At 35.2% G+C, this 13247-nt stretch overlaps 1 protein-coding gene across 10 annotated transcripts in view; it reads left to right on the forward strand.

The window, feature by feature from the left end:
• Window positions 1-13247, forward strand: part of OSBPL5 (oxysterol binding protein like 5) — a 1550034-nt gene that overhangs the window by 1288763 nt on the left and 248024 nt on the right. For all 10 annotated transcript variants that reach the window (XM_044059004.1, XM_044058998.1, XM_044059002.1 and 7 more), the window contains one exon: window positions 11932-12021. In XM_044059004.1, coding sequence (XP_043914939.1) covers window positions 11932-12021 — 90 coding nt within the window. The remainder of the gene's footprint in view (window positions 1-11931; window positions 12022-13247) is intronic.

Below are 13247 nucleotides of genomic sequence, written 5' to 3' on the forward strand. Positions count from 1 at the left end.
GTAAGTTATGAATTGCCCACTCATTGCCATGATATATTACTGAAATAGCTATCATTTTTGAAGAAACATGGCTGTTGTCTGCAGCAAGCTTTGTGTGCGGAGCATTTCTAAACTGATTTCCACAGGGATCTAAAGAGAGCTAGCAAGTGAATCACAATGGAGACAAAGCACTTGCAAAAGAGCGAACAGAATTGGTTGCAATGAAGCTTGATTAGTGAAGTTAAGGTGAGCGAGTGGGATCATTTCAACACTGTGCTGCTGTGATGTATCTGTTAGTGACAAGGATCCATTTTAGGGTACATAGTCTAGAAATCATTGTAGAAAGTGTGCACAAGTACCTGGCAGACAACATCTGAACTGGTAAGAATGAAAAATATCAGACCCTGCTGCAATGTATTGTGAATGCAAGAGGTTGATGGGAAGGAGGCTTTGTTGTAGGTCTTCATTTAGTTAGCTAGTTAGTTATGGAAGGAATCAAAAACAGGAAGAGATGTAGCTTTAGGTACATCAGTGAATAAAGGATGTTGAAATCTAGGGGAACTGCAAAGGGATAGTAGGAAGTACAGTTAAAACACTGGCTAGGTAAACATTTCTTAATAACTCTCACCTCACCCTTCACAAAAGATATTGGAGAAAGAGTGCTACAGTAAAAAAGAGGTTAAGGAATGAGGTGGAATTAACATGTTTCATCCCTAAGGAAGCTGTGGAAAAGAAGTTCAAAGAACTTAAAAGTGGCAAAAGCAGAATGTTCTGATGATATCAGGTGTAGCGTTTGGTAAAAGAATTTGACAAAAGATCAGTGGTATGCAACATTTACCATCAGCGTGTGTATCAGACTATGTCACTGTACAGAAAATTGGACAACACAATACAGATTGTTTTACTGATTCATTAGTCTAAGGCACCTATACCTATCTATCCTATATATTTATATATCAGTCTAGCTATCTATATATCTATATCTATAGCTATCTCTCTCTCTCTCTCTCTCTCTCTTTCTGTGTAGATATATATATGTATATATGTGTGTGTGTGTGTGTGTGTGTGTGTCTTATTGTTATACCTCTCACCAAAATAACAAGAAACAGTAGACCATGGTTGCACTTCCAATACCCACTCAGTGCTGATATGTTAACCCAAAATAAATATAAAGCAGCCCAGTCGGGTGAAATCAAATTGTCCATCAATTGATCTTGCACAATAAGATGCAAAATTCTATAAAACCAAAGCAAATATATAATGAATAACTTCAACAGGAATGAAAAAATATATAAAAAATGTAAATAATCACTGAATAGGAGAAGTATATCCTTTGAGGAAACATCAGTGTTGTTGTTGATCTGAGAACTCCCTCTGCTGGCCAAAATAGAAAATGCCAGTATAAATTATACAAAATTCAATTTCAGGCAAACAAAAAATGCGTAAAATGAAAATATAGTAAAATAATAAGGATAAGAGAAAAATTATGAAACATACAATGCACAAACATTATGTCATTAAGGCCAAGTGGGTAAATAAAAACTACAATTACAATCTGCAACCCTTCATAATAATTTATTTTAGTGATTGTGAATATGTTTATGATTAATAGAATCAAAGCGAATAAAAAGATAGTACTACGGTCAATTTGCAATGGACGTCACTTAAATGTAATGAAATACATTGTTTTAGGTGACTAGAACATTGCCCCATATAAAAGGAACTACACATGTAAGCAGACATTTAAATTACCCACATGGTAATTTTTTTTGTATTTTTTTTTGTATTTATTTATTTATGGGGGGGGTTGGCATTAATAGAAGTAAATGATTGCATTTTGAATATGTTTACAAAATGTACAATTTTCAAATGGTGTCATACCAATACTTTTTGTACCAATTGTGGATTGAATCATATAAGTAAGACCTGTTTCTTAAATGTGAAAAATATTCACCTAGACATTTACCTCACTTGAAATCATAACAAGATCTGTCAGAGACAATCCTATAAAAAGGTATTATTTTAATATATCCCAAAGGTGATGAATGACCTGTTGTTTTTTTAAAGTATTGGTGCCATAAGTAGAAATGAAGAAAGATAGCATGTGTAACTGTTTGCAATCTGACCTAGATATGTATTCCAGCAATTCTGATCTGACAAAATCCTCAGTACACATTAAATATTGTTCAACATTATGTTTGGAATAGCCACATTCCAGAAAATTCTGGACCAAAATATTTGCTTTCCACATCAAAGTCTTAAGAATTACTGCAAATTCTCTTAGTGCTTATAAACTGAGAATAAGGAATATTTTTCTCAACATGCTTAGGGTGACAACTGCTGGCTACCAAAAATGAATTGTTATAGAATATCCCACAAAAGACTATAGTTTGTAAAGTGATATCAATTACTTTAGTAATAGAAACATCTAAAAGGTTGGTAGTAAAATGATTATAAATAGAATTAAATATGACACCAAAGAGATTACTGTTAAGATAAGGAACAAAACTGTGTAATTCAGATACTGAAACCTTGCAAGGCAGCCAGCAGTTAAAGTAACCCATCCACATGAGTATTTCACTTAAGAAGGTGTTATTGCTATTATATATCCACATAAATTACAAGAAACCTATAAAGATATCAGCATATGTTGCTTCAAAGATAGCACCTACTGCAGAACCACATATGTGAAGGCAATGTTCACCAGCATGATAAAAAGTATTCCTGGATAGCACACATTCAAATAAAAATCATTAAATTCCTTATGACGAATCACAGTATTGTTTAAAAAATTTTTAAACAACACAAATAGCAAAAATATTGGTAATACTAGTTTACAAACGTCAAATGTATATAAAAGTACTATGTTGTCAATATATATATTATCAAGCAGTTTCAGAAACTATGTGCAGCAATGTTACAGAAAAAAATGGTTTCAAACATTTGTCTAAATACATGGAAAGAGGCTCCATAATATATCCATGCCCTACTACAAGGGTTTTATGCAATAAATAGAATTCCTAAATTTAGTAATCAGAAGGACTTAACTTGTCGTATAACTTATGAAACAACAGCCTTTTTTCATTATATTCTAAAATTCTGACACTGATCAATTGGTAATGAATGATAACAAGAAATATCAGAAAGTTGTTTTCTCAGTTCACAGTGATAATCTGAGTAGTCTCAAACCACAGCTGCCAACTTCTGTCAGCCTGGGCATTGACAGTTTTTGTATTAAGCTGTAAATTTTTGAGAGCCTGTTTTTTTCAACTATAGTCAAATTGTGAGAAAAGTTATGAAAAATAAGATTTCAGTTGGTGTAAAAGCCTTTCAGCGTCCTATTTTCAAAAATATATATTGAAGGGTAATAAGGGTGCTTAGAATTTAAGGCATTGTATTTAAAAGATCAAGTATTAACAGATCACTTCAGAAATATAGATTTAAGGTAAAATGTATTTAATTCAGTAACAATTCTGTTGTGAGACACAAAGCAAGAAGATGCATAACTCAAGCCTTCATTCAACAATCCAACTGCTTAAGAATTTTAAACATGAGAACAAACATTAACAGAAAAGTTACTAGAATTAGAATGTCAAATTTATTTGCTCTACATCTCCTTGAAGACAAACAGTGTTTTCATCTAAGTTTATATTTTCTTCCATAATGCTTGTACTTAAAGGGGCATGGGTAATGACAGTTGAAAAATTAATATAAGAGCATTTATGGGATGGTGAAGATTCAACCAAGTCAATAATGGTATTAGTTTTAGAAGCATTAGAAGAGATATCCATACCTCAGTTAGTCATTTTCAGTATTGCTTTAATAAGGTCATATTTTTTCTTCCTTTTATTTCTAGATTTCTGTCCAGAATTGTTAAAATTAATATTATTGAAATGCACGGACTGTTTCAGTTTCTGCCGTGTAAAGGAAGTATTATATGGAGTCTTTGACAGATTAATGGGGTTCTAAAACTTTAAAATTCATATGCCAAGACCGTAATATCGCAGTTTTGGAACTTCGAACATTTAAAAAATAAACAAACCTTTTTTTTTTACATTTATGCAGGTGGCAAGCCTTGCTGCACCCCCCAGACCCCCCTGCAAATTAAATATACCAACTCTAAGATTACACTATACTGAAGGAAAGGGCAAATTTCCCATTCAGCGATGTCCATGATCTCCATTCTAATTGTTCAAAGTTTCAAAATTTCGGTCATATGGTCCCGACCATATGAATTTTGAAGTTTTGAAACTTTGATAATCTTGAAACCAAAACAAGCGGCGTTAAAGAACCTGCTGCAAAATGCCAGTGATACGTGAAATGCTGTGGTAGCTTCCTTGGAATCAAGGAATTACGAATCCAGATACTTAAGATAAACGAACATTTTATTATAAAAAACAAGTAGCTAGGTTAAGCGCTTTCACCTACTAACAATGTAGGCTTCATCAGAACTTCATCAGGTTCTGATGAAGCCTACGTTGTTAGTAGGTGAAAGCGCTTAACCTAGCTACTTGTTTTTTATAATAAAAAGTTTGTTTATCTTAAGTATCTGGATTCGTAATTCCTTGATTCCAAGGAAGCTACCACAGCATTTCACGTATCACTGGCGTTTTGCAGCAGGTTCTTTAACGCCGCTTGTTTTGGTTTCAAGGTTTCAGCTGTGTTTGTTCTAAACTTCGATAATCTGATAGAGACCCATTATATGGTAGTCCATAGAATCTATTTTTAATTGTTTTAGTGTCAGGCTTGTACTTCATTATCTAACTGTTTAATAGCATCTGCATATTGTGACAAAAGTTTATTAATAAAGAACATTGTTCCAAATTTTTTTGTACAGATTTTAATTGATTACTCACCAGTGTTTGTAATTCTTGAATATTTATATTCTACCAAGAGGCTAAGGAACTTGGTAAGATGCTTTCTCTTAGTCCATGACAAAACTCTTCATTTGACAATGGAGAGGTTGCAGTAGGCTATAAAGAAGCCATAGTTGTATCAATACAGAATGGGAGTACAAAAACTAACCATAAGCCTCTCACCGTTATTAAAAATACTAAGAAAAAGGCTAGCTGCTTCCTGCAAGTAGAATCCTAAAGGATAAAACCCACAAGAATGGCACTGTAGAGGAACCAGCAACACAACCTTTGTAGTCTTCAAAGACTTTACCAAGCCACAGTAATAAAAAAAAAAAGAAAAAGAAAAACTGTACTCATAAATGCTTTAACTTGCTCACTGCATCTCCATCCATACAAGGACTTCATCTTATCCTAAAGGATAAGTATGGCTTTGTTTCCAACATTTCATGTCAGTCCAGCCTGATTCACCTCTGTGACTGTACTGGAACTTTAAAGATGGAACCTGTTAGTAGTATACCAGCATATAGTAATGCTTACTACTCATCACAAGATACTGACAGTAAAGCAGAAAGGGCTTGGAGTTTGGAAATGTTAAGAGAATATTTGAAAGAGTACCCACGCCATTAAAAAAAGAGTAGTGGTTTGGGTTACCTTGTCAAAACAGATGTTGTGAATATCTAATTTCCTGTTTCATCTAGTGCTTACTATTTAAGCAGTTAGTATAAAAATGATATACAAAGTAATGAAATAAAACAAGAACAGATTTCTAACAATAAAAATCAGCAATAGTAAAAATAGATAAGGCATAATAAACAGGATAAATAAAAAGATAAATCAGAATGTAAATTAGTTGTACAATGCAGTAATACATTACGTTAATTATCTGTAAAGAGAGTGTCCAACATGACAACAGTGGAAGTAATAGAAGCCAGATATTAAGATCATAATCAAGCTGTCAGTTTAGGCTCCATTGCTTTTTGATATGTTTGTGCCCTACAGAGGGCACTGAGGTTATGATCACCTGTTTGCAATGATAACACTGTGTTTTATTAGAGTACAGTAACTTGAAAATCTTTTTCTCACTCTTGTTTTGCCTAAGACCAGCTTAGTCTGTTTGGGTGGTTTGTCCTTTCTCAATGTTGTGTGACCATGGAGTTGATATCTGTTAAGTCTGGAAAGTACAGGGGGGCTTGACTATTCCTCAGAAAAAATATTTTAAGTTATTCCATTACTGTGATGTAACCTGGACATTTCACAGTGTTATAATCAAACTGTGTGATATGAGAAATCAGATGTCAACTTTTCCCTGTAAACCTGTTCGCAGTTGACATTTAGAGATGGGACAGTGGCATCTGGGGAATAAACATAAAATAGGATACTAAGACACCAGCAGATTGGCTATAGAAATTGCAACTTATGTTTAATACAGAAAAATGCAAGGTGTTTCACCTGACTTTCAACAGCCCACATGGTGAAAAAACAGCTAAGTGAAAATACATAGAAAATGCAAAACAAGAAGAGGCCCTTATAGTGATTACAGAAAGGAACCAACTGGCACAAACTGAGAACACTATGTCTGAGGCTATTAATAAGCTAGAAGTAACCTTGGGAAGTAACATGAAAGGTATAGTGGCTATATTAACACTATATAGAGCTTTCCTCCAGGCTACTCCCTACAGTTCTGGTATCCAGACAGACAAATATCAAGCTAGCTGAGAGGGATTTGATAAAAGCGAGCAGGCTAATAATGTTGCTGAAAGATAAGGGACAGAGGAGTGCTATTGAGAAGAACTAGATGATTTAAAGCTTTCTGCAGTAGAGGAATGCAGGGAAAGAAGAGGTATTGGTTCATAAAGTAATGAGAGACGGCTGTGTGTTCCATTTGATATTTCTCAACTGATATATCCAACTGATACTTCTCAAGGTTAAAAAATGATGCGGTCTGTGTAACTGGCTGTAGGTAAAATATTATTTGTGTGCAATATGTCATTGTTGTTTACTCCTTGAATGGCTCACTTCATACATCTCCATCTGCAATAGGAAAACTGTGAACTGTAAGTTTATGGTATGTATTGCTGTTGGGTGCGTTTACATGTGTGCCTCTCTTATTTATCATAGTACTGTTTTTAGCATATCCTTATATTTCTACTGAGTCTGTTCCTGCTATTGTATTTGTGTGTTTCTGATGTAAATAGAGGTTCCAAAATTGTTTTATTTGCCTTTGTATCTTATTTTTTTATTTAATTTAAATTTTTTAATAATTTAATCTATCTTCCTTCTATAAACTGTCATTCATATGGTACGAGCCCGAGTATCGAAATTCCGTGCAGTAATATGCACTTTTTCCTCTGTGTTGATCTGTATGACAATAAAGTTTACTGTGACTTTGACTTTTTAAAATTTACCATTGTTGTTGTAGCATTGTTTTAATTTGCTAAGTTTAGTCTTTTGAATATTGATTAGCATGGGGAATGTATACAGCAGCTAGTTTGAGTAATAATCTTGCCTATTACTTAATCAGACGTTTTAGACTGTCATCTATTAATACTCCTAGTAGTTTTGTTTGGGATACTTGTTCAATGAGAGTATTATTTTTTGATGTGATATTGATTATATCTTTGTTGTTTCTTATTGTATCATGCTCAAAGATTGTCTCTTTTCTCTTATTCACATTAGTATTAGTTACGATTTTCCTAGCCATGTTTCAATATTAATAAAACATGTCTGAGTGTTAATTTGGAGTTCATTTATGTTGTATGTATTACCAATGTCATTGTTTTGATAAAGTTGCCCATATCATTGATGAAAATAATAAACTGAACGTGACCTAAAACTGAGTCTTGAGGATTTCCACTTGGATTCTGTAGAAAGGTAGAGCGTGTGTTTTATAATCTGACAGTCTGGGATAATTCACCTAGTTAGTTTTTGTACCACATTATGGTAGCGTTAGTCATTCTTATTTGAGCTAATTTATTTATTAGTATTTGGTGTGAGACTGTATCAAAGACATTTGATAGATAAAGAAATAAAAATGCATCAGCCTTCCATTTATTTCCTCCATTGGCTTATAGTTAATAAGTGTTAGTAGAACTGAATCCATACTATATCTGGATGTAAATCCATACTGAGTAGGTGTTATCAAGCTATTTCTATTTCTCTGTTCTGTTTTTTGTTGATGTGTAGACTTTTTAATATCTTAGATAGGGGTAATATGACAGTTGAAGGTCTATAGATGAAGTCACCAGGATTTTCGCCTTTGTGGAATAGTATAATGAAAGATTATTTCCATGAAAGAGGTGTGTACATCTCTGTAATAGATATGATTAATAGTATAGGGTCAGGATAGGCAATTTCATTTGCAACTGTTTTAAATATTAAGATAGATAGAAGGTTAACAGGAGCCATGTATTAGACTTTCACATTAGTAGTTTTTCTCAGGTGGGTTATAGCGCAGATGGTTTGAGACTTACTGTAGGGCATTAGCATTATTTTTGTTTTCTTTATTTTGAATTTGTTAACCGGGATAGAGCACTGATCTTATTAGATCTCATTTCAGTCTCAATACTGAGAGAATACAATAGCTAAATGACATTTTATATATATATATATAGAGAGAGAGAGAGATAGAGAGAGAATGACAGAATGCAATATATACACATCTTATATACAAAATGAATATCATACTTGGCTTAAGGGTGTAAAGGCAATAGATAAATGACATTATGTACAGACTGACTGAAAAACACAGTGTATGCATGCATTGAATATAGACTGGCATCATAGCATGCTGAAATAATCAGAATCAAAAACAGAGTAAGAGCAAGGTATGTAAAGAGGAGAAAGGAATTAAGAGATTAAGTTATATGACCAGAGAACTAGCAAGTGCATTTTCCTAGAGACTTGAAATGTGCATTTATATGGAAAATGTGGTAAGATAAGTGATCTTTAAGAAAAGATGGAAGAGAGTCCCACAGTTTGGGACCAGGAACTGAGAAAGCATGGTCTGTGCAGTGAAGCCTAGTCTGGGGGGGGGGGTTGAGAAGATGACATGAGTGGTTAGGATGTTTAAGGTTATATGTTGGTGCATCTCTGAATAGTCTGGAAACTAGTGGAGGGGAGGGTATCATTCCTGATATGTTTAAAACGTTGAGAGGCAAGTTCACAGGTAGCCAGTTAGATTTTTCAAAGGTATTACAGTAGTGTTCTTCTCTTGGGGAGAGAGTGATGAATCTGCAAATGGCATTTGAAATGGTGGAAATATTTATTTTAGAAGCCACAGCAATTAGCAAGAGATAGTATTCTATTGTAGCTAGTAAGATACCTTTACATGTATCATTTCTACAGGGTCTGTTTAGAAGAATGGGGATCCTATTAGCCCAAAATAGGAGAGACATGATTTTTTTGTAAGTGTAGTCCAGATAAGTTGGAAATTTTGGAGGGGGTCATGACAATCCCCTAGGTTTCTGAATGAACTGACATTTACAGTTGTGTTATTAAGATGGTCAAGAGTTTTTAGAGGCCTAGCGATAAAAGTGAGATTTTTGTCTAGTGTCAAAAAGCATTGTTTTATTTTAGATGGGTCTATTTGTAATTGCTTATCATTGACCCATTGAATAAGGCCATGAAAATCAGCTTGAAGTTCGAGTTTGAGAGGCAGAATGGGTGGAGAGGAATACGACCATGTCATCAGCATAAAGCAGGAGAGGAAGATGGGGTAAGTAAAAAAAGTTTGTTAATGTAGACAGAAAAGAGGAGGAGTGTCAAAATAGATCCTTGAGGGACACCTTTCTGCAGAGGTTGAAGAATTGAAATTAACTGAGAAGTAGCAGTTAGAGAGAGAGTTTTTGAACCAGGGCAGTATGCCGTCACTAATGCCTATTTCATTTAGATAGTCTAGGAGAATTGAGCAATCAACATGATAAAACCCCCTGGTGAAATCAATAAAAATTTTTCCAGTAATTAGCCTTTTGTCCATTCCAAGAAGAATGATGTCACTGAATGTCCAGATAGCTGTAGATTTACTGTTCCCAGACCAAAAGCCATGCTGCTTTTAAGAGAGAAGGTGGCATTGGTTGATGTACTGAGTGAGTTGCAAATAAAGTAATTTTTTTCTGAGTCTTTCCTAAGGTAGAGATAAAAAAGGGCCAAAGGTCTGATGGATTGGGCAGACTAGAGTTCTTAGGCAGAGGTTTTAGGATGCCATTATTCTAGATATTAATCGTAATGTTAAGTGCAATACAGAGGTTGTAGATGGGTTTCATTAGGGATATGATGATGTCTCTACAGTAATAAATAAACCATGGGTGAAAGTTGTCAGCGCCAGGGGAGCTATCAAGTTTAATCTGTTCAAGCAGAGGGTAGATGTCCTTGTATGTGATAGTTCAGTTGTAGAATGAAGAGTCGTATGGAGAGGAGGTGGGAGTGTCAGATGAAGTTTGGGATTGGATGAAGAAAGGACTGGGAAGGTTGTTGAAATGAAAAAGGAAATCAGAGGCAGAAAGTTGAGAGGATATGAAATTCAAAGAAGAAAGGCTGTTCCATACTGTAAGATGGCTGCCCTGAGAACTTTTTTTTTTTGAGGGGGGGGTTATTAGTGAGGTTTGGTATTATAAGTTGCAGACTGAATGCCCCATTTATCATGTCACAGGTTAAGGGCCCCATCCTAGTAATGTTTAACATGTTCACTGCATCCTCAGGACACCTTCTGTCTGTATATAATCCCTCTGCAGATTCTGTGACATTTTTATTGGGCTGCAGGAATGCAGTGACCCATATATAAATCTAGGGATCTAAACTTCATCTGCAATATCAGCAGAACAGTTTGCAGGGACATGTATACCTCATAGAGGATACCACTGCTCTGGAACAGACTCCTCCCCGTCCACATAAACACACTTATCCCTGTCCATGTTCAAACACAGCTGTGATTATGAATGGGACACAGAAAACTTACCCAAGGACTGCACTTGCACTACTAATGGGCAGCGGCAGCTTCTAAATACCTTATCCTGTGAAAGGGTCTCTGCAAATAACCTATGGTATGAACCCAGTTATTCTCATTAGGGGTAATATATCATCATCTGCCTTGGGGTAGTTAAAGCCAATGTCTAACCAAATGGGATAGGGCAGTTAGAACATAAAAAGGGAAATTGGCTAGGCTTAAAATGGCCCACAACGACAACTAGCGTAGTACTTACCTGTGAGCTTATCAATATAAGCACTGGGCAAGCACAGTCTGCTTTGTCTCAAAATATGCTTGAATGTGACTATATGTAAGTGAAATGTGTGAAGTTATTCTAATAATTTTAATCATACGGTATTACCATATATTGAACATGTAATTGTGAATACTGGATATATAATTCCTTTAGAAAAAGAGACAGCGAAAAACAGAGGAAATGTAAGATTGTCCAAAAGTGTATCAACTAAACAAGTCTTTGGTACTAAATATAAAATGTGAATTTAACCCTTTGAGATTTTTGTATTTTTCACATGGATTCTGAGAAGTAACCTTTATGTTTATTGAATCTTTGTTGCATTTCCTATCAAGGTCTGAATGTACATTCAGTCTTGCCTACTGAGACAGATTCTTCAGCCATGAAAATAAATCAGCTGTGCTAAAGCAGAAAATAATCCACACAATTAGATATTTAACTAAATATATACCAAAAGGTATGAAAAACCTACAGAACTGGAACAAAAGCACAACATTGCATGTTGACAATAACAGAAAAACACATTCAGACATAGCTAGCAGTACATACTTCACTATGCATTGCAGCATGGTACAAGGGGCTTGTTCCTTTAATACACTCTTGCTCTTCTGCTGTTAACTGTTGTATAAGTAATGAAACTTGCAGAAATGAATTACGCTAATGCTTCAAGTTCTGAGTGTAAAATTCCTGTTTGATAACTATGCAAAAATAGTCTTTTATGTAAAACACCGTCATTGGTTATTAGTGACCATTGCCCACTATGTTATCTTATGATTCTGTGTGACAGGAAAAAACATCTACATTAAAATGCATTTGTAAATTAAACTGTCATACTTGACCTGGGGTAAAATGGTTTATCCTTTGGTATTATGTATCCACAGCCCTTCCTTGGAAGCAATGCGAGTGTAAATATGGTTTCTGGGAAGATAAAACGAGGTGAAGAGGTTCAAGCCACTCTCGATGGACACTGGGTAAGGAAAAGGCTTCCTAATTTCACACACACACACACACACACACACACACACACACACACACACACACACACACACACGCACACACACACAAACACACACACACACACACACACATATATATATATATATAATATATATATATATATATATATATATATATATATCTGTGTGTGTGTGTGTGTGCTGGAAACACCTACATCAAGATTTAGCAGTGCAAGAAATTGCTACTGAAAGCTTATGTTTTAGTTTATTTATTTATGTGGTTATTGTGCATTAAACTTTGGTAACTGAGCTAGCCACTGAGCTAGGGTCTTTTTTCATGGTTGACACTGATATTAAACACCAACTAAACAGAGCAAGTCATGCCGGGATGTCACATAGCAAATTTTACAACACAGACATTATTTTAGGTAGCTTTTCACTTTTTCTGAGAATAAAGTGAGCCTTGCAGATGGGCGCAGAGGTCTTGCTCCATTATCAGGGAAGTAAGATGTAATCATGTCATGACAGTGGCAAGGGGGTAGAAAAGAGGAGGGACTTCAGAGGGAACTGGCTGCTCTTAGGGAGGATGAAGCATAAAGACCAAATGAAATGCCTCTCTTAGACCTCAGAAAACTGTCCAATCTTTAAGAAGATTCTCTGATGGAAATCTTCAGCAAGTTACAGTGTAGCTTAGACATAGCAAGGGAATGAAAGACAGCAGTTGTGGTACCCTTCTAATGGGGAGAGAAAATCCAGGGAACTGCAAGCCTGTTAGGTCATGGTCAGTGGCAGGAAAAGTTATGGAGAAAATCCTTTCTGGAGGACTGGCAGCATTTCTAGAGGACAGCAATCCCCAGAATGGCAATCAATATGGCTTCATGGTCAGAAGAAGCTGTCAGTCAAACCTGTGTGGGTTTTGTCTTTTACACAGTTTGCTATCTATCCTGCTACATAAGGATTTATATTTAAAGCTTTTAGCTGACATAGAATGCCTGTAAGGGATATGGTGTCAAATGCTGCAGGCTAGCCAGGATAAGCTGTGTGAACAGAAATACCACTGTTAATAGTCTGTGTGGTCCTATCGAAGAAGTCAACTAGATTTAATTGGCAGAATCGCCCTTTGATGAAGCTGAACTATCAAGTGTCTCACCTAATGAGATTTTTGATAAGATTTTTGAGACCATAATTTATGAGATCAGTTATGATATGCTCTATAGTTTTGAAGATCGCACTCGTAAGAC

Source organism: Protopterus annectens, chromosome 17.part0, assembly GCF_019279795.1.
Source record: "Protopterus annectens isolate FY-2018-M chromosome 17.part0, PAN1.0, whole genome shotgun sequence".
Lineage (NCBI taxonomy): Eukaryota > Metazoa > Chordata > Ceratodontiformes > Protopteridae > Protopterus > Protopterus annectens.